This window comes from Somniosus microcephalus, chromosome 5 (assembly GCF_052327205.1).
Source record: "Somniosus microcephalus isolate GS21.2 chromosome 5, FLI_Smic_1.0, whole genome shotgun sequence".
Classification (NCBI taxonomy): domain Eukaryota; kingdom Metazoa; phylum Chordata; class Chondrichthyes; order Squaliformes; family Somniosidae; genus Somniosus; species Somniosus microcephalus.
In genome coordinates this window covers 10,034,898-10,059,879 of record NC_140991.1, presented here as the reverse complement: position 1 = coordinate 10,059,879, position 24,982 = coordinate 10,034,898, and the positions used below count along the sequence as shown (strand labels likewise).

General features: G+C 50.8%; 1 protein-coding gene across 2 annotated transcripts in view; it reads right to left on the bottom strand.

Moving 5' to 3' along the window:
* Positions 1 to 9,140: 9,140 nt before the first annotated feature.
* The window catches only part of LOC147116869 (uncharacterized), a 101,997-nt gene continuing 86,155 nt past the window's right edge, over positions 9,141 to 24,982 (bottom strand). For both annotated transcript variants that reach the window (XM_085987312.1, XM_085987313.1), the window contains 5 exons: positions 23,497 to 23,535; positions 17,554 to 17,595; positions 17,037 to 17,075; positions 14,699 to 14,728; positions 9,141 to 9,210 (listed from right to left, as the gene is read on the bottom strand). In XM_085987312.1, the coding sequence (XP_085843438.1) occupies positions 14,718 to 14,728; positions 17,037 to 17,075; positions 17,554 to 17,595; positions 23,497 to 23,535 (131 nt within the window). In that variant the 3' untranslated portion in view covers positions 9,141 to 9,210; positions 14,699 to 14,717. The remainder of the gene's footprint in view (positions 9,211 to 14,698; positions 14,729 to 17,036; positions 17,076 to 17,553; positions 17,596 to 23,496; positions 23,536 to 24,982) is intronic.

Below are 24,982 nucleotides of genomic sequence, written 5' to 3'. Positions count from 1 at the left end.
TTTACTCTGTATCTAACCCGTGCTGTACCTGCCCTGGGAGTGTTTGATGGGACAGTGTAGAGGGAGCTTTACTCCTGTATCTAATCCGTGCTGTACCTGTCCTAGGAGTGTTTGATGGGGACAGTGTAGAGGGAGCTTTACTCTGTATCTAACCCGTGCTGTACCTGTCCTGGGAGTATTTGATGGGACAGTGTAGAGGGAGCTTTACTCTGTATCCAACCCATGCTGTACCTGCCCTGGGAGAGTTTGATGGGACAGTGTAGAGGGAGCTTTACTCTGTATCTAACCCGTGTTGTACCTGTCCTGGGAGTGTTTAATGGGACAGTGCAGAGGGAGCTTTACTCTGTATCTAACCCGTTCTGTATCTAACCCGTGCTGTATCTGCCCTGGGAGTGTTTGATGTGACAGTGCAGAGGGAGCTTTACTCTGTATCTAACCCATATTGTACCTGCCCCGGGAGTGTTACTCTGTATCTAACCCGTGCTTTACCTGTCCTGGGAGTGTTTGATGGGGACAGTGTAGAGGGAGCTTTACTCTGTATCTAACCCATGCTGTACCTGCCCTGGGAGAGTTTGATGGGACAGTGTAGAGGGAGCTTTACTCTGTATCTAACCCGTGTTGTACCTGCCCTGGGAGTGTTTGATGGGACAGTGTAGAACATAAGAAGTAGGAGCAGGAGTAGGCCATACGGCCCCTCGGGCCTGCTCCGCCATTCAATAGGATCATGGCTGATCCGAACTTAGACTCACGTCCACTTCCCTGCCCTTTCCCCGTAACCCCTTATTCCCTTATCAGCTAGGAAACTGTCTGTCTCCGTTTTAAATTTTTTTAATGTCGCAGCTTCCACAGCTCTCTGAGGTAGCAAATTCCATAGATTCACTACCCTCTGAGTGAAGAAGGTTCTCCTCATCTCAGTTTTGAAAGGGCAGCCCCTTATTCTAAGATTATGCCCCCTAGTTCTAGTCTCACCCATCAGTGGAAACATCCTCCCCGCATCCACCCAATCAAGCCCCCTCATAATCTTATATGTTTCGATAAGATCGCCTCTCATTCTTCTGAATTCCAATGAGTAGAGTCCCAATCTACTCAACCTCTCCTCATAATTCAAGCCCCTCATCTCCGGAATCAACTGAGTGAACCTTCTCTGAACTACCTCGAGAGCAAGTATATCTTTTCTTAAATATGGAAACCAAAACTGCACGCAGTATTCCAGGTGTGGCCTCACCAGTACCCTGTATAACTGCAGCAAGACTTCCCTGCTTTTATACTCCATCCCCCTTGCAATAAAAGCCAAGATTCCATTGGCCTTCCTGATCACCTGCTGTACCTGCATCCTAACCTTCTGTGTTTCATGCACCAGGACCCCCAGATCCCTTTGTACTGTAGCACTTTGCAGTTTCTCTCCATTTAGATAATAACTTGCTCTTTGATTTTTTCTGCCAAAGTGCATAACCTCACACTTTCCAACATTATATTCCATCTGCCAAATTTTGCCCACTTACTTAGCCTGTCTATGTCCTTTTGCAGGTTTTTTATGTCCTCCTCACTCACTGCTTTCCCTCCCATCTTTGTATCATCGACAAACTTGGATACGTTGCACTCGGTCCCTTCCTCCAAATCGTTAATATAGATTGTAAAGAGTTGGGGTCCCAGCACTGACCCCTGCGGAACACCACTAGTTACTGATTGCCAACCCGAGAATGAACCATTTATCCCAACTCTCTGTTTTCTGTTAGATAGCCAATCTTCCACCCATGCCAGTATATTGCCCCCAATCCCGTGATTTTTTATCTTGTGCAGTAATCTTTTGTGTGGCACCTTGTCAAATACTTTTTGGAAGTCCAAATACACCACATCCACTGGTTCCCCTTTATCCACCCTGTTTGTTACGTCCTCAAAGAATTCGAGCAAATTTGTCAAACATGACTTCCCCTTCGTAAAACCATGCTGACTGTCCGATTAAATTATGCTTATCCAAATGTCCTGTTACTGCTTCCTTAATAATGGACGCCAACATTTTACCAACCACAGATGTTCAGCTAACTGGTCTATAGTTTCCAGCCTTTGTCCGCCTCCCTTTTTAAATAAGGGCGTAACATTAGCAGTTTTCCAACCTGCTGGGACCTTTCCTGGATCCAGGGAGTTTTGGAAAATTACCACCAATGCACCCACAATCCCTACCGCTACTTCCCTCAAGACCCTAGGATGTAAGCCATCAGGTCCAGGGGATTTATCCACCTTTAGTCCCATTATCTTACCGAGTACCACCTCCTTAGTGATTTTAATCGTGTTTAGCTTTCCCCCCCCCCCCCCCCCCTATAGCCCCCTGTTTGTCCAGTGTTGGGATATTTTTAGTGTCCTCTACTGTAAAGGCTGATACAAAATATTTGTTCAGCGTTTTTGCCATCTCCATGTTCCCCACCACTAATTTCCCGGTCTCGTCCTCTAAGGGACCAACATTCATTTTAGCCACCCTTTTTCTTTTTATATAACTGTAGAAACTCTTGCTATCTGTTTTTATATTTTTTTGCTAGTTTACTTTCATAATCTATCTTCCCTTTCTTAATTAATCTTTTAGTTATTCTTTGCTGGGTTTAAAATGCTTCCCAATCTTCTATCCTCCCACTAGATTTGGCTACTTTATATGCCCTTGTTTTCAGTCGGATACTATCCTTTATTACTTTACTTAGCCACGGATGGCTGTCTTTTCTTTTAGGCCCCTTTTTCCTCACTGGAATATATTTTTCTTGAAAGTTGTGAAATATCTCCTTGAATGTACATGTCTTACACTTTAATCTATTTTCCCAGTCCACTTTAGTCAACTCTGCTCTCATACCTTCATAGTCTCCTTTATTTAAGCTTAGTACGCTGGTTTGAGATCCAACTCTCTCACCCTCCAACTGAATTTGGAATTCAACCATGTTATGGTCACTCATTCCAAGAGGATCCTTTACTAGGACATTTTTTATTAATCCTGTCTCATTACACAGGACCAGATCTAAGATTGCCTGCCTCCTGGTTGGTTCAGTTACTTACTGCTCAAGGAACCCGTCCCTAATGCACTCTATGAACTCTTCCTCAAGGCTGCCCTGCCCAATTTGATTTGTCCAGTCAATATGAAAGTTAAAATCCCCCATGATTATAGCTGTTCCCTTATTACAAGCCCCAACTATTTCCTGATTTATACTCCGACCAACAGAGTTGCAACTGTTAGGAGGCCTATAGACTACGCCTGTAGTGACTTTTTCCCCTTATTATTCCTTATCTCCACCCAAACTGTTTCACTATCCTGACCCTTTGACCCAATATCATTTCTCACTATTGCAGTGATTCCATCCTTTATTAACATAGCCACCCCACCTCCCCTTCCTTCCTGTCTGTCCTTCCTAATTGTCAAATACCCCTGGATGTTTAGTTCCCAGTCATGGTCACCTTTCAGCCATGTTTCTGTAATGGCCACCAGATCATACTCGTGTAGTTATTTGTACCGTCAACTCGTCTATTTTGTTACGAATGCTGCGTACATTCAGATAAAGAACTTTTAAATATGTTTTGTGACAATTTATTCCTGTTGTTATCCCCTTTACTACTCTACCTTTATCTTTATACATTCTGTCCCTTCCTGACACGCTCTGGTTTTTAATTTCCCCACTGCTACTTTGCTCTATTGCCTTCTCCGCTGACATTTTTATTTTTCGCTCTCTTGAAACCTCCCCCCCACTAATTAGTTTAAAGCCCTCTCGACAGCCCTAGTTATTTGATTCGCCAGGATTCTAGTCCCAGCACTGGCCAAGTGAAGTCCGTCCCAACGGAACAGCTCTCTCCCGTCCCAGTACTGATGCCAGTGTCCCAAGAAGCAAAACCCATTTCTCCCACACCAGTCTTTGAGCCACGCATTTAACTCTCTGATTTTATTTACCCTAACCAAATTTGCTCGTGGCTCAGGTAGTAATCCAGAGATTATTACCCTTGTGGTTCTGCTTTTTAATTTGGCCCCTAGCTGCTCATACTCCCTCAGCAGAACCTCTTTCCTTGTCCTATCTATGTCGTTGGTACCAACATGGACCACGACAACTGGATCCTCCCCCTCCCTCTCCAAGTTTCTCTCTAGCCCAGAGGAGATGTCCTTAACCCTGGCACCGGGCAGGCAACACAGCCTTCGGGACTCTCGCTCTCGGCTGCAAAGAACCCTATGTAGAGGGAGCTTTACTCTGTATCTAACCCGTGCTGTACCTGCCCTGGGAGAGTTTGATGGGACAGTGTAGAGGGAGCTTTACTCTGTATCTTACCCGTGTTGTACCTGTCCTGGGAGTGTTTGATGGGACAGTGTAGAGGGAGCTTTACTCTGTATCTAACCCGTGCTGTACCTGTCCTGGGAGTGTTTGATGGGACAGTGTAGAGGGAGCTTTACTCTGTATCTAACCCGTGCTGTACCTGCCCTAGGAGTGTTTGATGGGACAGTGTAGAGGGAGCTTTACTCTGTATCTAACCCGCGCTGTACCTGCCCTGGGAGTGTTTGATGGGACAGTGTAGAGGGAGCTTTACTCTGTATCTAACCCGTGCTGTACCTGCCCTGGGAGTGTTTGATGGGACAGTGTAGAGGGAGATTTACTCTGTGTAACTAACCAGTGAGTGAATTCCCTTAAGATTATACAGATGCCAGGCTGGTGACAGGGAGCACACAAAGCAATGTGTGTGCAGTCGATGGCACCTTGCATTGCAGGCCAGGCTGAGTGCACTCTCCTCTTGATTCACTCTGTTCATAGGGAAGGAGATGTCCATGTTCCTCCTGGTGCAGAGAGCATCGATGACCTCCCTGATACAGGGACTGCGAACCGTGAGACGTCGCTGATGTCACCTTGTGCAGCCTGGACAGAGCCCATGGCATCACAGGGCCAATGTGGGCATGGCATCCACAGTCAGTGCTGTCCAGGCCCTGATGCAAGGCTGGAGAGTGGCTGCAGCAGGTGACTTAGCTCGGTAACAGCCCCCTTAGTGAAGTAAAGGTGTCTCGCACATTGCTCCTCCAGTAAAGTTGTGATAGGAGACCTGCTGTGGCTATGGCCTCCTAAGCAGTGCCCGCCTCCCTCTTGTGGCAGCTGCTCCTACTCTGCTGTCTTCATTGCTGCTCCCTCTTGTCCTCCAGCCCAATGAGAGCACCAGTCAAATTATTAATGAGGCAGCCAACAACAGTGCACCGTCATCTTCTCAGCAGACCAGAGTCCAGAGTGATAAAACACCAAGAAATGCCTGGAAATTAACCAACAGTCTGAAATGACAAACCACCAACTAGCCTGTAAGTACTGCATGATCATCGGAACAGGAGCCCCTTGAGCCTGTTCTGCCATTCAATGAAATCATGGCTGACCTGTATTCTAACTCCATGTACCCGCCTTGGCTTCCTATGCCTTAATGTCCTTGGCTAGCATCTTGTTCTATTCATCTCAGATTTAAAATTATTAATTGAGCTAGCATCTACTGCTTTTTGTGGGAGAGAGTTCCACACTTCTACCACACTTTGCATGAAGAAGTGTTTCCTAACTTCTCTCCCCCCCACCAGCAGAAAAAGTTTCTCTCTACCCTATCAACTCCTTTAAAAATCCTAAATCTTCAATCAAATCACCCCTTAACGTTCTACATTCCAGGAAATAAAAACCTAGTTTATGTAATCTCTCATAATCTAACCCTCGGAGCCCTGGTAATATTCTGCTGAATCTTCGCTGCACTCCTTCCAAGGTCAATACATTCTTTGAGGTGCGGTGCCCAGACTGTACATGGTACAATAAAGCTCCCTTTAAATATTGCTGGTGACGGGGTCCTACCTGCCTGTTGGAGTGCGAGTTCAGCGCATGGTGCGTTGGGCAATGGGGCCAAACTCGGGAAAGGTGTTTGTAAGAATCGCATGGCCCTAACTTAAATAACGTATTCAGCGTTTTAAAGACATCCGGCGAGCAATCCTGATGCCAACGGAGAAGCCCAACCCAAAATGGCAGGTGGCGCACTTCCGGCTGGAAATGTGCGCGCTCTTTTCATGCCCGCCGTAATGGAGTCTTAGGCGCCCATTTAGCGCCTGAAAAATATGGGAGGCGCCATTAAATTTCTCGGCCAGAGTTTTTCTAATCTTTTCCTCTTGACTCAGTCCCCTGATGTTAGGGGTTTGGCCTTGTAGCCCTTCCCTGCATTGCTTGCAGGGAAGAGAGACTCTGGATACAGGGGTTCTCTACCACTGGAACAAAGAGAAGAGCTTTACGTAGAATTTACAGCACAGAATCAGGCCATTCGACCCAACTGTTCCATGCCAGTGTTTGTGCTCCACCTTCATCCAACCCTATCAGAATATCTTTCTATTCCTTTCTCCTTCATGTACTTTTCTAGCTTCCCCTTAAAGGCATCTATGCTATTTGCCTCAACCACTCCCTGTGGTAGTGAGTTCCACATTCTCACCACCCTGGGTAAAAAAAATTCTCCTGAATTTCTTACTGGATTGATTAGTGACTGTCGTATATTTATGGCCCCTAGTTTTGGACTCCCCGACAAGTGGAAACATCTTCTCTACATCTACCCATCTCAAACCCCTTCATAATATTAGGTCACCCCTCATCCTTCTCTTTTCTGATCATTCTAACCTCCTCAGTTCTGATAGAGGTATTTAAAAGTTTGGGGGTACTGATTGGGGAAAAGACTACTTCCGCTGGTTGGTGAGTTGATAACTAGAGGGAACAATTTGAAGATTGTCACCAAAATAACAAAGGGAGAGATTGGGAGATGACACCTATCTTGTGGACTGCGCGGCCTCTCTCTGTGCTGTAAAGTGCTTTGGATGTTTTGCTTGTGAATTGATGGGGAAATATTAAAAAAGTATTCAAAGTGCATCAGAGACCTGGGGGCCTCGCACTGATGCTCTACTGGTTGGGCAGTGTGTCACTCAACTCTCCGTGAGGTAGAGCTTGACTTTTTGCAATGGTGTAAAACTGGGGATAGCGAGCCGGGAGCCTGTTTTACATCTCTCTCCATTCTTATTTCCATTGAAGTCAAGATCTCCCCTTTGTGTACTTTGTTGATTGTAGACCAGATCATTGTCCACCAGATCTCTTATCAGCCTCTCCTCCAGCCAGTTCAGCACCTTTCATTATGTACACATCTCCCTCATTTTTCTTCCAGTGTTTAAGACGTTGCGCTCCTCTCTATTGAATTTCAGCGTCCCACTTGCAGATGTTGACCAGGTCCTCATCAGACTCTATTATCACACTCACCTCTGAGTCAGAAGGCCATGGCTTCAAGTCCCAATCCAGAGACATGAGCACATAATCCAGGCTGACACTCCCCACTGCAGTACTGAGGGAGTGCTGCACTGTCGGAGGTGCCGTCTTTTGGATGAGACGCTAAACCGAGGCCCCGTCTGCCCTCTCGGGTGAATGCAAAAGATCCCATGGCACCATTCGAAGAAGAGCAGGTGAGTTATCCACGGTGTTCTGGCCAACATCACTAAATACAGATTATCTGGTCATTATCTCATTGATGTTTGTGAGAGCTTGCTGTGCGCAAATTGGCTGCCGCGTTTCCTACATTACAACAGTGACTACACTTCAAAAGTACTTAATTGGCTGTAAAGCACTTTAGGCCATCCTGAGAATGTGAAGGCGCTACAGAAATGCAAGTCTTTCTTTAGTGTCCTCCCCTCCCAGGTTGGTATCCACTGCAATCCAGGTCATTTACACCTCCCCAGTCCATTGGCTGCTCTTCACTCCACCTCCTCCACCCATTGGCTGCTCCGTCACTCCACCTCCCTAGCCCATTGGCTGCTCTTCACTCCACCTCCCTAGCCCATTGGCTGCTCTTCACTCCACCTCCCCCGCCCATTGGCTGCTCCGTCACGCCACCTCCCCCACCCATTGGCTGCTCCGTCACTCCACCTCTCCTGCCCATTGGCTGCTCCGTCACTCCACCTCCCTTGCCCATTGGCTGCTCTGTCGCTCCACCTCCCCTGCCCATTGGCTGCTCCTCTCAGCTCGTTCTTCTTCATTTTTCTCCACTTCCCAAGGCTCACCTCGGATACCTACCGTCTTCAACTTGTCATCACAGCCTTGCATGTGGAACTTTATCAAAGGCTTCCTGGGAGTCTCGGTACACTATAGGATGGGGGGTTTCCAACAGGATGTCACCACCTTGAAAAATAATCGACTGGATTGGTGACAGGAAACCCGAGGAAGAGTGCAGGGGGCAGAGGGATTCATTTTGGATTGCTCTAGCAAAGGGCTAGAACAGATACAATGGCCTTCCTCGGCCGTAGCGATCTGGTGAAGGTGAGAGGGCTGGGTAAGAAAAAGCAATGGTTACGGAAATAAATCTCCCAATAAGGCGAATAGTTCAGTTTGCAATTGAATCTTTTATTGAGCGTGACAGGCTGAAGGAAAGATAATCGGAAAACAGCTACAATCTGTTTTTACAATTTTAATCTATACAAATCCCTTAAAAAGTGCAAACTCTGCTACTGGTTTAAGCATCAAGGCTTCCCTTGGACAACAGCAAGGCCGTGCCAGTGGCATTGTTTGGAAACTGCAATGGATCTAAAAGAGAAGTCAATCGTAATTAAAATCACACAGGTCGTTGCAAGGTCCCTCTTCTGGTGTGACATCAGATTGTGTCCCATACTGTTACTGACACTACACACCCACGTGTGCACACACAGCCATGAACTATCTCCAGAGATCACGTGCCATAGACCTGTTCTCAGGGCCCAGCCCATAATGCTCTCTGTAATAAGGTGGGTAAGAGTGGCTCAGGGTGATCTCTGCGTGTGTGTCTCTCTCTCCCTCTCTGCCTGTCTCTGTCTGTGTGTGTCTCACTCTGTCTCTCTGTCACTGTCTCTTGCTGTCTCTGTTTCTCTGCCTCTATCTCTATTTCTGTCTCTATCTGTGTGTGTGTGTGTGTCGCTCTCTCGTTCTCCGTGTCTCTCTCTCTCTCCCTCGCTCTCTCTGTTTCTGTCTCTCTCGCTCTCTCGCTGTTACTGTGCACGGGTGTATGTGTGCACTCATAGGCATCTATGTGCATGTCTAACAATAATGGAGACAGTGATTCTCATTAGGATTGACATTGAAGGGTAGGCAAAGCTCTAATTTGCTGCTTGGTTATTGGCGACAGGCATGTGAAAGCAAGTAGCAGTGAAAGCTTGTGTCTCGGGCCATCAGCAGACGTCTCGGGCACTTCTCTCTGAAATAAGAATGAGAGACACAAGTCAGAATGATTTGGTCCAAATCCATACTCTGCACATTCTGATATCCTGAACTTAAACCCCTCACTGAATCATAGAGTTTACAGCACAGAAGGAGGCCATTCGGCCCATTGAGCCAGCGCTAGTGATAGCTCTTCAACTGAAGCTGAAAGGATCCAGAGGAGAGCAACCAGAATGATGGAGGGTTTGGAATATGAGGAGTGACTACATAAACTGGGTGTGTTCTCACTAGACGGAGATGAGAAGGAATTTCTTCACTCAGACAGTCATGAATCTTTGGAATTCTCTGCCTCAGAGGGCCGTGGATGCTGAGTCACTGAGATCGATAGATTTTTGGACTCTAGGGGAATCAAAGGATATGGGGATCGGGCGGGAAAGTGGAGTTGAGGTCGAAGATCAGCCATGATCTAATTGAATGGCGGAGCAGGCTCGAGGGGCCTTATGGCCTATTTTTTTAAATTCGTTCCTGGGATGTGGGTGTCGCTGGCAAGGCCAGCATTTATTGCCCATCCCTAATTGCCCTCGAGAAGGTGGTGGTGAGCCGCCTTCTTGAACCGCTGCAGTCCGTGAGTAGAAGGTACTCCCACAGTGCTGTTAGGGAGGGAGTTCCAGGATTTTGACCCAGCGACAATGAAGGAACAGTCGATATATTTCTAAGTCAGGATGGTGTGTGACTTGGAAGGTGTTCCTATGCGCCTGCTGCCCTCGTCCTTCTAGGTGGTAGAGGTCGCAGGTTTGGGAGGTGCTGCCGAAGAAGCCTTGGCGAGTTGCTGCAGTGCATCTTGTAGATGGTACACACTGCAGCCACGGTGCGCTGGTGGTGGAGGGAGTGAATGTTTAAGGTGGTGGATGACCTGTTCTTGTTGCCACGATGTTTATGTGGCTGGTCCAGTTAAGTTTCTGGTCAATTCAGCGATGGTAATGCCTTTGAATGTCAAGGGGAGGTGGTTAGAATCTCGCTTGCTGGAGATGGTCATTGCCTGGTACTTGTGTGGCGCAAATGTTACTTGCCATTTATCAGCCTGCTCCTGCTCCTATTTCTTATGTCATTTATAGCGTAGTGGTAATGTCACTGGGCTAGTAATCCAGAGGTCTGGACTAATGATCCAGCGACGTGAGTTCAAATCCCTCCACGGCTGCTGGGGAATTTAAATTCAGTTAATTAAATAAATCTGGAATAAAAAGCTAGTATCAGTAATAGTGACCATGAAACTATCAGATTGTCGTAAAAACCCATCTGGTTCACTAATGTCCTTTAGGGAAGGAAATCTGCCGTCCTTACCCGGTCCGGCCTATATGTGACTCCAGACCCACAGCAATATGGTTGACTCATAACTGCCCTCTGAAATGGCCTAGCGAGACACTCAGTTGTAACAAACTGCTACGAAAATAAAAATGAAACCGGACAGACCACCTGGCATCGATCTCAGCACCGGCTATGGACACGGCAACGGCACACCCAGCCCAGTCGACCCTGCAAAGTCCTCCTCACCATCATCTGGGGACTTGTGCCAAAATTGGGAGCGCTGTCCCACAGACTAGTCAAGCAACAGCCTGACATAGTCATACTCACAGAATCATACCTTTCAGCCAATGTCCCGAACTCCTCCATCACCATCCCTGGGTATGTCCTGTCCCACCGGCAGGACAGACCCACCAGGGGTGGCAGCACAGTGGTATACAGCCAGGAAGGAGCGGCCCTGGGAGTCCTCAACATTGACTCCGGACCCCATAAAGTCTCATGGCTTCAGGTCAAGCATGGGCAAGGAAACCTCCTGCTGATTACCACCTACTGCCTTCCCTCAGCTGATGAATCAGTACTCCTCCATGTTGAACACCACTTGGAAGAAGCACTGAGAGTACAAGGGCACAGAATGTACTCTGGGTGGCTCAGTAGCACCACTACTGACCGAGCTGGCTGAGTCCTGAAGGACATAGCTGCCAGTCTGGGCCTGCGGCAGGTGGTGAGAGACCCAACACGAGGGAAAAACCCACTTTACCTTGTCCGCACCAATCTACCCATGACTGCATTGGTAGTAGTGACCACTGCACAGTCATTGTGGAGACAAGTCCCATCTTCACACTGAGGACACCCTCCATCGTGTTGTGTGGCACTACCATCGTGCTAAATGGGAGAGATTCATTTCAGATCTGGCAGCTCAAAACTGGGCATCCATGAGGTGCTGTGGGCCATCAGCAGCAGTAGAATTGTATTCCACCACAATCTGTAACCTCATGGCCCAGCATATCCCTCACTCTACCATTACCATCAAGCCAGGGGACCAACCCTGGTTCAATAAGGAGTGTAGAAGAGCATGCCAGGAGCAGCACCAGGCGTACCTAAAAATGAGGTGCCAACCTGGAGAAGCTGCAACACAGGACTACATGCATGCTAAACAGCGGAAGCAAATTGGTACAGACAGGTCTAAGCGAACCAACAATCAACGGATCAGATCAAAGCTCTGCAGTCCTGCCACATCCAGTCGTGAATGGTGGTGGACCATTAAACAACTAATGGGAGGAGGAGGCTCCATGAATATCCCCATCCTCAATGATGGTGGAGCCCAGCACGTGAGTGCAAAAGACAAGGCTGAAGCGTTTGCAACTATCTTCAGCCAGAGGTGCCAAGTGGATGATCCATATCGGCCTACTCCTGAGGTCCCCACCATTACAGAAGCCAGTCTTCAGCCAATTCGATTCACTCCACATGATATCAAGAAATGGCTGAGCGCACTGGATACAGCAAAGGCCGTGGGCCCCGACAACATCCCAGCTATCGTGTTGAAGACTTGTGCTCCAGAACTAGCCGCACCTCTAGTCAAGCTGTTCCAGTACAGTTACAACACTGGCATCTATCCAACAATGTGGAAAACTGCCCAGGCATGTCATATCCACAAAAAGCAGGACAAATCCAATCCAGCCAATTACCGCCCCATCAGTCTACTCTCAATCATCAGCAAAGTGATGGAAGGTGTCATCGACAGTGCTATCAAGCAGCACTTACTCACCAATAACCTGCTCACTGATGCCCAGTTTGGGTTCCACCAAGACCACTCGGCTCCAGACCTCATTACAGCCTTGGTCCAAACATGGACAAAGGAGCTGAATTCCAGAGGTGAGGTGAGAGTGACTGCCCTTGACATCAAGGCAGCATTTGACCGAGTGTGTCGTCAAGGAGCCCTAGTAAAACTAAAGCCAATGTGAATCGGGGGGAAAACGCTCCACTGGCTGGAGTCATACCTAGCACAAAGGAAGATGGCTGTGGTGGTTGGAGCTCAATCATTACAGCCCCAGGACATCGCTGCAGGAGTTCTTCAGGGCAGTGTCCTAGGCCCAACCATCTTCAACTGCTTCATCAATGACCTTCCCTCGAACATAAGGTCAAAAACGGGGATGTTCGCTGATGACTGCACAGTGTTCAGTGCCATTCACAACTCCTCAGATAATGAAGCAGTCCATGCCCGCATGCAACAAGACCTGGACGACGTTCAGGTTTGGGCTGGTAAGTGGCAGGTAACATTCGCGCCACACAAGCGCCAGGCAATGACTGTCTCCAACAAGCGAGAGTCTAACCACCGCCCCTTGACATTCAACGGCATTACCATTGCCAAATCTACCACTATCAACATCCTGGGGGTCATCATTGACCAGAAACTTAACTGGACCAGCCACATAAATACTGTGGCAACAAGAGCAGGTCAGAGGCTGGGTATTCTGCGGCGAGTGTCTCACCTCCTGACTTCCCAAAGCCTTTCTACCATCTACAAGGCACAAGTAAGGAGTGTGATGGAATACTCTCCACTTGCCTGGATGAGTGCAGCTCCAACATCACTCAAGAAGCTCGACACCATCCAGGACAAAGCAGACCGTTTGATTGGCACCCCATCCACCACCTTAAACATTCACTCCCTCCACCACCGGTGTACCGTGGCTGCAGTGTGTACCATCTACAAGAGGCACTGCAGCAACTCGCCAAGGCTTCTTCAGCAGCACCTCCCAAACCTGCGACTTCTACCACCTAGAAGGACAAGGGCAGCAGGTGCATGGGAACACCACCACCTCCAAGCTCCCCTCCAAGTCACACATCATCCTGACTTGGAAGTATATCACCGATCCTTCATCGTCGCTAGGTCAAAATCCTGGAACTCACTCCCTAACAGCACTGTGGAAGTACCTTGACCACACAGACTGCAGCGGTTCAAGAAGGCGGCTCACCACCACCTTCTCAAGGGGCAATTAGGGATGGGCAATAAATGCTGGCCTTGCCAGCGACGCCCACATCCCATAAACGAATAAAAACAAAGAAGAGAAGGTTGAGAGGTGATACGATTGCTGATTTTAGGATTCTAAAGGGACTGGATAATGTCGCCCATGACAAGCTGTTCCACCTTGAGCAGAACCATCTATCTCATTTGCATTTGAATGAAACAACACTCTCAGCTTCCCCCGTCTCCCACGGGAGCCTGTCCCATAGATTGACCAATCGCGCACTGAAAAACAGTTTCCGCAGATTAGTTTAGAATTTACCTGCTTTATGTGAAGAAGTGCTTCCTGATTTCACTCCTGATCGGCCTGGCTCTAATTTGACGGTTATGTCCCTTTTGATCTGGACTCCCCCCACCAGAAGAAATAATTTCTCCGTATCCACCCTATCAAATCCATTAATCATTTTAAACACCTCGATTAGTTCACCCCTCGACCTACCTCAGTCCCTCAATCTCCTTAGTCCCTCGACCCACCTCAGTCCCTCGATCCTCCTCAAACCCTCGATCCTCCTCAGTCCCTCAATCACCTGAATCCCTCAAACTCCTCAGCTCCTCAATCCCTCAAACTCCTCAGTCCCTCGATCCTCAAACCCTCAATCTCCTTAGTGCCTTAATCTCCTCAATCCCCTATCCCCTCCGTCCCTCGACCCTCCTTAATCCCTCGACCCTCAGTCCCTCGATCCTCAGTCCCCCTCTCTTCAGTCCCTCAACCTTCCTCTCTCCCTTGATCCTCCCTCCCTCCTCAGTCCCTCGACCCTCAGTCCCTCTCTCTACAGTCCCTCAACCTTCCTCTCTCCCTTGATCCTCCCTCCCTCCTCAGTCCCTCGACCCTCAGTCCCTCGACCCTCAGTCCCTCTCTACAGTCCCTCAACCTTCCTCTCTCCCTTGATCCTCCCTCCCTCCTCAGTCCCTCGACCCTCAGTCCCTCGACCCTCAGTCCCTCTCTCTTCAGTCCCTCGACCTTCCTCTGTCCCTTGACCCTTCCTCCCCCCTCAGTCCCTCAACCTTCCTCAGTCCCTCGATCCTCAGTCCCCCTCTCTTCAGTCCCTCGACCTTCCTCTGTCCCTTGTTCCTTCCTCCCCCCCTCAGTCCCTCGATCTCTCTATCTTCCACAATCTACAGTCTTTTGAAACCCAAGCTTGCTGTCACTGTTTGCTGATTTACCTCATTTACATTTCCCAGTTAAAAACAAGTTACTTACTCTTCCAAACCACACCATCTTAATCTCCACCTGCAGGGAGTCAGAAAGAAAAGATGAATTTTAAACATACAGTAGAGAAGGCGGCCATTCAGCCCATCGTGACTGTGGCGGCTCTTTGAAAGAGCTCTCCAATTAGTCCCACTCTCCAGCTCTTTCCCCACAGCCCTCAATATCCAGCAAAAACTTTTATTAAACAAACAGTCACATACTTCTGACACACTGGGCTAGATTTCACCAGTGAAACTGTGCTTCCCCCGCAGTGTAACACCAGTGGAGATGTGGAGACGTTAAAGTCTTCTTCATTCTCAGGATGTGGGCATTGCTGGCAAGGCCGGCATTTACTGCCCATCTCTAGTTGTCCTGAGGTGGTGGTGGGCCGCCTTCTTGAACTGCTGTGTTTAACGAATTTGAAACAAACTGAGTGGCTTTCTAAGGGGCAGTTCGGAGTCAACCACGTTGGTGTGGGACTGGAGTCACATATAGGCCCAGACCGGGTAAGGACGGCAGGTTTCCTTCCCTAAAGGACATTAGTGAACCAGATGGGTTTTTACAACAATCCGACAGCTTCATGGTCACTTTTACTCAAACTGGCTTTTGATTTGGAGATTTCCTTTGAACTAAATTCAATTCTCAAACTGTCACGGTGGGATTTCAACTCACGATCTCTGGATTATTAGTCCAGTAACATAATCACTGCACCACCATACATACCCCTTTAAACAAAACCCCAGATACAAATTTAACTGCGGGTTCCTTGAGCCCTCCATTTCTGGCCAACCTAAAACAGGCTTCAACACCTGATTTTCCTGAGACTGGCTCTACCACCAGTGGCCAATAGGAGGCCAGCAACAAACCCTGCCCATCTCTTCTCATTTGCATGTGGCCAGAGGACAAAGTGAATGGCAAGATTTTCTAGCCAACGGTTCGGTGTGTCCGGTCTCGCGCCAAATGGTCCCTCTATTGACATTATGGGTAGGACAGAAAACACTGATCGGAGACGGAATTCTAGTCAACAGACTCTCCGATCTAATTCCTGTTTTTTTCGTTCCTGACGGGACAAATGGGACAAGGAACCGACATTTGGAAGCAGGTTTCCCCCCAGTTCCTTCTGGGTGCAGTCCCAAAGAGCAGAGCTGCCCCAAACACACCAGAACCAGCCTCATCAATGTCAGTCACACTCCGCAAGACCACAGGAAAAATAGTCCTAGGTGAGGAAATGCTACACTCTGGAAGAGGACAGCGGACTTCTATAGAGTAAAAACTATTTGATGGGACAGTGTAGAGGGAGCTTTACTCCGTATCTAACCCGTGCTGTATCTGCCCTGGGAGTGTTTGATGGGACAGTGTAGAGGGATCTTTACTCTGAATCTAACCCGTGCTGTACCTGCCCTGGGAGTGTTAGATGGGACAGTGTAGAGGGAGCTTTACTCTGTATCTAACCCCGTGCTGTACCTGACCTGGGAGTGTTTGATGGGACAGTGTAGAGGGAGCTTTACTCTGTATCTAACCCGTGCTGTACCTGCCCTGGGAGAGTTTGATGGGACAGTGTAGAGGGAGCTTTACTCTGTATCTAATCCGTGCTGTACCTGCCCTGGGAGTGTTTGATGGGACAGTGTAGAGGGAGCTTTACTCTGTATCTAACCCGTGCTGTACCTGCCCTGGGAGAGTTTGATGGGACAGTGTAGAGGGAGCTTTACTCTGTATCTAACCCGTGCTGTACCTGCCCTGGGAGTGTTTGCTGGAACAGTGTAGAGGGAGCTTTACTCTGTATCTAACCCGTGCTGTACCTGCCCTGGGAGTGTTTGATGGGAGGTTGTAGAGGGAGCTTTACTCTGTATCTAACCTGTGCTGTACATGCCCTGGGAGTGTTTGATGGGGCAGTGTCGAGGGAGCTTTACTCTGTATCTAACCCGTGCTGTACCTGTCCTGGGAGTGTTTGATGGACAGTGTAGAGGGAACTTTGCTCTGTATCTAACCCATGCTGTACCTGCCCTGGGAGTGTTTGATGGGACAGTGCAGAGAGAACTTTACTCTGTATCTAACCCGTGCTGTACCTGCCCTGGGAGTGTTTGATGGGACAGTGTAGAGAGAACTTTACATTCCTTCAGCAACTAGCAAAAACAGAATAATCCAAAGAACTGAAACAGTTTATTTAGTTTAGGAAATAAGAGTCAGTGAGATGGGAATGGCGATGGGCACGGAGCTCCTGTGACTGCGAACGGTAAAGGAGATCGTCGCTGCCTAGACTGGGGATCGCTCCCAGGCTCTTGTTGTTAGTGCGGCTCATTCTCACACCTTATGATTCATTTACCCACCAAGCTCATAAAACACATCTTACCGTGAGCCAAGTCATGATGATCGAGGACCACTGCACCAGCTGCGGAATAAAGAAAACTTCCTGAGCATCTGTCCCCGGGCATTTGGGATAGCTCCCCCATCCCTCTCTCCCCCCTCCCCTCACAGTTCCCGCCACACCCCTCACGGTTTCTCACCCAAGTCCCCATTATTTAGGCGCGAGCTCTAACCGCAAGTGCCATAAGGCTGGTGGGCCACAGGGGGCATCACATCTGAGCTCACCCACCGACCCGCCCGCCTAGCGGGAGGCTGAGGATAGCGAGGAGGAGCAGGAAGCCAGGCTGATCTTCATTGGGACCAGTTGTAGTAACACCAGGACCATCGCCCTGGGAAACTGCGCACAGAGCGGGGAGCGAACCCTCGACACTCCTGGTGTCTAAAGTGTGGCCGTGTGATGTACCCGGGGGAGGGCGGAAGGGACGGACTTTATCTAATTCATTTCAAAAAATTTATCATCCTGCGGAATGAGCCCATTCCTGAGCCCAGACCCTGTTACTCACAGTGTTTGGCGGCGTGTGCCGATCTCTCGTGTCTCCTGTGATCTGAAAGTTGACACAGGCGTTGAATAAGTTTCAAAGTATAACGTTCCTCTCTGTGTTTGCTGAGTAAATTTCCCTCCCTGTTCTTTGCTCACTTTTTCCTTCTCCGCCTGGCATCTTTACAGCTCCTCCGAAGCACCGCCTGTGCCGCCTCCCCCCCCCCCAACCCCCGCCCCTGCGGTAAGGCCGCCAGCCCTCCGGGATTGGCCTGGGGTCACCAGGAAATGGAGGCGTTGCTGGACCGGGAGCCAATGGAGCTCAGCGAGCACAGGGGGTGATGGGTGAACGGGAATGGGTGCGAGTTAGGACACGGGGCAGTGAGCACAGGGGGTGATGGGTGAACGGGACTGGGTGTGAGTTAGGACACGGGGAAGTGAGCACAGGGGGTGATGGGTGAACGGGACTGGGTGCGAGTTAGGACACGGGGCAGTGAGCACAGGGGGTGATGGGTGAAAGGGACTGGGTGTGAGTTAGGACACGGGGCAGTGAGCACAGGGGGTGATGGGTGAACGGGACTGGGTGTGAGTTAGGACACGGGGCAGCGAGCACAGGGGGTGATGGTGTGAACGGCACTGGGTGCAAGTTAGGACACGGGGCAGTGAGCACAGGCGGTGATGGGTGAACGGGACTGGGTGCGAGTTAGGACACGGGGCAGTGAGCAGAGGGGGTGATGGGTGAATGGGACTTGGTACGAGTTAGGACACGGGGCAGTGAGCACAGAGGGTGATGGGTGAACGGGACTGGGTGCGAGTTAGGACACGGGGCAGTGAGCACAGGGGGTGATGGGTGAACGGGACTTGGTGCGAGTTAGGACACGGGGCAGTGAGCACAGGGGGTGATGGGTGAACGGGACTGGGTGCGAGTCAGGACACGGGGCAGTGAGCACAGGGGGTGATGGGTGAACGGGACTGGGTGCGAGTTAGGACACGGGGCAGCGAGCACAGGGGGTGATGGGTGAACGGCACTGGGTGCAAGTTAGGACACGGGGCAGTGAGCACAGGCGGTGATGGGTGAACGGGACTGGGTGCGAGTTAGGACACGGGGCAGTGAGCACAGGGCTGATGGGTGAACGGGACTGGGTGCAAGTTAGGACACGGGGCAGTGAGCACAGGCGGTGATGGGTGAACGGGACTGGGTGCGAGTTAGGACACGGGGCAGTGAGCACAGGGGGTGATGGGTGAACGGGACTTGGTGCGAGTTAGGACACGGGGCAGTGATCACAGGGGGTGATGGGTGAACGGGACTGGGTGTGAGTTAGGACACGGGGCAGTGAGCACAGGGGGTGATGGGTGAACGGGACTGGGTGTGAGTTAGGACACGGGGCAGTGAGCACAGGGGGTGATGGGTGAATGGGACTTGGTGTGAGTTAGGACACGGGGCAGTGAGCACAGGGGGTGATGGGTGAACGGGACTGGGTGCGAGTTAGGACACGGGGCAGTGAGCACAGGGGGTGATGGGTGAACGGGACTGGGTGTGAGTTAGGACACGGGGCAGTGAGCACAGGGGGTGATGGGTGAACGGGACTGGGTGTGAGTTAGGACACGGGGCAGTGAGCACAGGGGGTGATGGGTGAACGGGACTGTGTGTGAGTTACGACACGGGGCAGTGAGTACAGGGGGTGATGGGTGAACGGGACTTGGTGCGAGTTAGGGCACGGGGCAGTGAGCACAGGGGGTGATGGGTGAACGGGACTGGGTGTGAGTTAGGACACGGGGCAGTGAGCACAGTGGGTGATGGGTGAACGGGACTGGGTGTGAGTTAGGACACGGGGCAGTGAGCACAGGGGGTGATGGGTGAACGGGACTGGGTGTGAGTTAGGACACGGGGCAGTGAGCACAGGGGGTGATGGGTGAATGAGACTGGGTGTGAGTTAGGACACGGGGCAGTGAGCACAGGCGGTGATGGGTGAACGGGACTGGGTGTGAGTTAGGACACGGGGCAGTGAGCACAGGGGGTGATGGGTGAACGGGACTCGGTGTGAGTTAGGACACGGGGCAGTGAGCACAGGCCTGATGGGTGAACGGGACTGGGTGTGAGTTAGGACACGGGGCAGTGAGCACAGGGGGTGATGGTTGAGCGGGACTGGGTGCGAGTTAGGACACGGGGCAGTGAGCACAGGGGGTGATGGGTGAACGGGACTGGGTGTGAGTTAGGACACGGGGCAGTGAGCACAGGGGGTGATGGGTGAACGGGTCTTGATGCGAGTTGGGACACGGGGCAGTGAGCACAGGGGGTGATCGGTGAACGGGACTGGGTGTGAGTTAGGACACGGGGCAGTGAGCACAGGAGCTGATGGGTGAACGGGACTGGGTGTGAGTTAGGACACGGGTCAGTGAGCACAGTGGGTGATGGGTGAACGGGACTGGGTGTGAGTTAGGACACGGGGCAGTGAGCACAGGGGGTGGTGGGTGAACGGGACTGGGTGTGAGTTAGGACACGGGACAGTGAGCACAGGGGGTGATGGGTGAACGGGACTGGGTGTGAGTTAGGACACGGGGCAGTGAGCACAGGGGGTGATGGGTGAACGGGACTGGGTGTGAGTTAGGACACGGGGCAGTGAGCACAGGGGGTGATGGGTGAACGGGGCTGGGTGTGAGTTAGGACACGGGGCAGTGAGCACAGGGGGTGATGGGTGAACGGGACTTGGTGTGAGTTAGGACACGGGGCAGTGAGCACAGGGGGTGATGGGTGAACGGGACTGGGTGCGAGTTAGGACACGGGGCAGTGAGCACAGGGGGTGATGGGTGAACGGGACTGGGTGTGAGTTAGGACAATGGGCAGTGAGCACAGGGGGTGATGGGTGAACGGGAGTGGGTGTGAGTTAGGACACGGGGCAGTGAGCACAGTGGGTGATAGGTGAACAGGACTCGGTGTGAGTTAGGACACGGGGCAGTGAGCACAGGGGGTGATGGGTGAACGTGACTGGGTGCGAGTTAGGACACGGGGCAGTGAGCACAGGGGGTGATGGGTGAACGGGAGTGGGTGTGAGTTACGACACGGGGCAGTGAGCATAGGGGGTGATGGGTGAACGGAACTGGGTGTGAGTTAGGACACGGGGCCGTGAGCACAGGGGGTGATGGGTGAACGGGACTGGGTGTGAGTTAGGACACGGGGCAGTGAGCACAGGGGGTGATGGGTGAACGGGAGTGGGTGGGAGTTAGGACACGGGGCAGTGAGCACAGGGGGTGATGGGTGAACGGGACTGGGTGCGAATTAGGACACGGGGCAGTGAGCACAGGGGGTGATGGGTGAACGGGACTGGGTGTGAGTTAGGACACGGGGCAGTGAGCACATGGGGTGATGGGTGAACGGGACTGGGTGTGAGTTAGGACACGGGGCAGTGAGCACAGCGGGTGATGGGTGAACGGGACTGGGTTTGAGTTAGGACACGGGGCAGTGAGCACAGCGGGTGATGGGTGAACGGGACTTGGTGCGAGTCAGGACACGGGGCAGCAGAGGACAGGGGGTGATGGGTGAACGGGACTGGGTGTGAGTTAGGACACGGGGCAGTGAGCACAGGGGGTGATGGGTGAACAGGACTGGGTGTGAGTTAGGACACGGGGCAGTGAGCACAGGGGGTGATGGGTGAACGGGACTGGGTGTGAGTTAGGACACGGGGCAGTGAGCACAGGGGGTGATGGGTGAATGGGACTGGGTGTGAGTTAGGACACGGGGCAGTGAGCACAGGGGGTGATGGGTGAACGGGACTGGGTGTGAGTTAGGACACGGAGCAGTGAGCACAGGGGGTGATGCGTGGACGGGACTGGGTGTGAGTTAGGACACGGGGCAGCCAGAGTTTTGGATGAGCTGAAGTTTAGGGAGCGTGGAAGATGGGAAGCCGGCCAGGCGAGCGTTGGAACGGTCAAGTCTCGAGTTAACAAAGACAGGGATGAGGGCTTCAGCAGATGAGCTGAGGCAGGGGGGAGTTGGGCAATGTTATGGAGGTGAAGGTCGGCGGTCTTGGTGATGGACTGGATGTTGGTTCAGAACCTCATCTCGGGGTCAAATATGACCACAGGAAAATTAGCATGGGGTGAGGAAATGCCACATTCGGGCAGAGGAGGGCGCACCTCTAGAGGATTAAAGCTATTTAATGGGGCAATGTAAAGGGAGCTTTACGCTGTATCTAACCCGTGCAGTACCTGCCCTGGGAGTGTTTGATGGGACAGTGTAAAGGGAGCTTTACTCTGTATCTAACCCGTGCTGTACCTGCCCTGGGAGTGTTTGATGGGACATTGTAGAGGGAGCTTTTCTCTGTATCTAACCCAGGCTGTACCTGCCCTGGGAGTGTTTAATGGGACAGTGTAGAGAGAGCTTTACTCTTTATCTAACCCGTGCTGTATCTGCCCTGGGAGTGTTTGATGGGACAGTGTAGAGGGAACTTTACTCTGTATCTAACGCGTGCTGTACCTGTCCTGGGAGTGTTTGATGGGACAGTGAAGAGGGAGCTTTAATCTCTATCTAACCCATGCTGTATCTGCCCTGGGAGTGTTTGATGGGACAGTGTAGAGGGAGCTTTACTCTGTATCTAACCCATGCTGTACCTGCTCTGGGAGTGTTTGATGGGACAGTGTAGGGGGAGCTTTACTCTGTATTTAACCCGTGCTGTACCTGCCCTGGGAGTGTTTGATGGGACAGTGTAGAGGGAGCTTTACTCTGTATCTAACCCAGGCTGTACCTGCCCTGGGAGTGTTTGATGGGACAGTGTAGAGAGAGCTTTTCTCTGTATCTAACCTGTGCTGTATCTGCCCTGGGAGTGTTTGATGGGACAGTGTAGAGGGAACTTTACTCTGTATCTAACCCGTGCTGTACCTGTCCTGGGAGTGTTTGATGGGACAGTGTCGAGGGAGCTTTACTCTGTATCCAACCCGTGCTGTACCTGTCAATGGGAGTGTTTGATGGGATGGTGTAGAGAGAACTTTACTCTGTATCTAACCCGTGCTGTACCTGTCCTGGGAGTGTTTGATGGGACAGTGTAGAGGGAGCTTTACTCTGTAACTAACCCGTGCTGTACCTGCCCTGGGATTATATGATGGGACAGTGCAGAGGGAGCTTTACTCTGTACCTAACCCGTGCTGTACCTGCCCTGGGCGTGTTTGATGGGACAGTGTAGAGGGAGCTTTACTCTGTATCTAACCCGTGCTGTACCTGCCCTGGGAGTGTTTGATGGGACAGTGTAGAGGGAGCTTTACTCTGTATCTAACCCATGCTGTACCTGCCCTGGGAGCGTTTGATGGGACAGTGTAGAGGGAGCTTTACTCTGTATCTAACCCGTGCTGTACCTGCCCTGGGAATGTTTGATGGGACAGTGTAGAGGGAGCTTTACTCTGTATCTAACCCGTGCTGTACCTGCCCTGGGAGTGTTTGATGGGACAGTGTAGAGGGAACTTTACTCTGTATCTAACCCCGTGCTGTACCTGTCCTGGAAGTGTTTGATGGGACAGTGTAGAGGGAGATTTACTCTGTATCTAACCCCATGCTGTACCTGTCCTGGGAGTGTTTGATGGGACAGTGTAGAGGGAGCTTTACTCTGTATCTAACCCCGTGCTGTACCTGTCCTGGGAGTGTTTGATGGGACAGTGTAGAGGGAGCTTTACTCTGTATCTAACCCGTGCTGTACCTGTCCTGGGAGTGTTTGATGGGATGCTGTAGAGAGAATTTTACATTCCTTTAGCAACTAGCAAAAACAGAATAATCCAAAGTATTGGAACAGCTTATTTAGTTTAGGAAATAAGAGCCAGTGAGATGGGAATGGCGATGGGCACGGGGCTCCTGTCACTGAGCACGGTAAAGGAGATCGTCGCTGCCCAGACAGGGGATCGCTCCCAGGCTCTTGTTGTTAGTGCGGCTCATTCTCACACCTTATGATTCATTTACCCACCAAGCTCATAAAACACATCTTACCGTGAGCCAAGTCATGATGATCGAGGACCACTGCACCAGCTGCAGAATAAACAACAAAAACAACGTGTATTTATATAGCACCTTTAACGTAGTAAAACGTCCCAAGGTGCTGCACAGGAGTATTTTAAGACAAAAAATTTGACCCCGAGCCACATAAGGAGAAATTAGGACAGGTGACCAAAAGCTTGGTCAAAGAGGTAGGTTTTATTGCATCTTGACCGAACAGTAATGAACAGAGGAGACGGAATGTGCCTTTTATTATTTACTGAGTAAATGGGTGGACATTACAGCACATTGTCTGCATGGCAGAACCCGAAACAAAGTAAAACCGAGCCCCCCAGCACCCCCTTCAGGTTAGACCCGGGAACTGGGACAAACTTAATTGAAGCAAAACTCAAAACACAACAGGTTTTAAGGAGCGTCTTAAAGGAGGAAAGAGAGGTAAAGAGGTGGAGAGGTTTAGGCAGGGAATTCCAGAGTTTAGGGCCCAGGCAACAGAAGGCACGACCACCAAAGGTTGAGCGATTATAATCAGGGATGTTCAAGATGGCAGAATTAGAGGAGCGCAGATATCTTGGGGGTTGTGGGGCAGAAGGAGATTACAGAGCTTGGAAGGGACGAGGCCATGGAGGGATTTGAAAACAAGGATGAGAATTTTGAAATCGAGGCGCTGCTTAACCGGGAGCCAGTGTAGGTCAGCGAGCACAGGGATGATGGGCGAATGGGACTTGGTGCGAGTTAGGACACAGGCAGCCAAGTTTTGGATGACCTCAAGTTTACGTAGGGTGGAATGTGGGAGGGCGGCCAGGAGTGCATTGGAATAGTCAAGACTAGAGGTAACAAAGGCATGGATGAGGGTTTCAGCAGCGGATGAGCTGTGGCAAGGGGGGAGACGGGCGATGTTAGAGGTGGAAGTAGGCGGTCTTTGTTATGCTGTGGATGTGTGTTTGGAAGCTCATTTCAGGGTTAAATATGACACCAGGGTTGCGAACAGTGTGGTTCAGCCTCAGACAGATGTTAGGGAGAGGGATGGAGTCGGTGGCTAGGGAACGGAGTTTTGGCGGGGCCCGAAAACAATGGCTTCGGTTTTCCCAATATTTAATTGGAAAAATTTTTTGCTCATCCAATACTGGATGTCGGACAAGCAGTCTGACAATTTAGAGACTGTGGAGGGGTCGAGAGAGGTGGTGGTAAGGTAGAGCTGGGTGTCGCCAGCGTACATGTGGATACTGGCGCTGTGTTTTCGGATGATGTCGCCAAGGGGCAGCATGTAGATGAGAAAGAGGAGGGGGCCAAGGATAGATCCTTGGGGGACACCAGAGGTAACGATGCGGGAGCGGGAAGAGAAGTCGTTGCAGGTGATTCTCTGTTTACGATTAGATAGATAAGAATAGAACCAGGCGAGTGCAGTGCCACCCAGCTGGACGACAGTGGAGAGGTGTTGGAGGAGGATGGAGTGGTCAACCGTGTCAAAGGCTGCAGACAG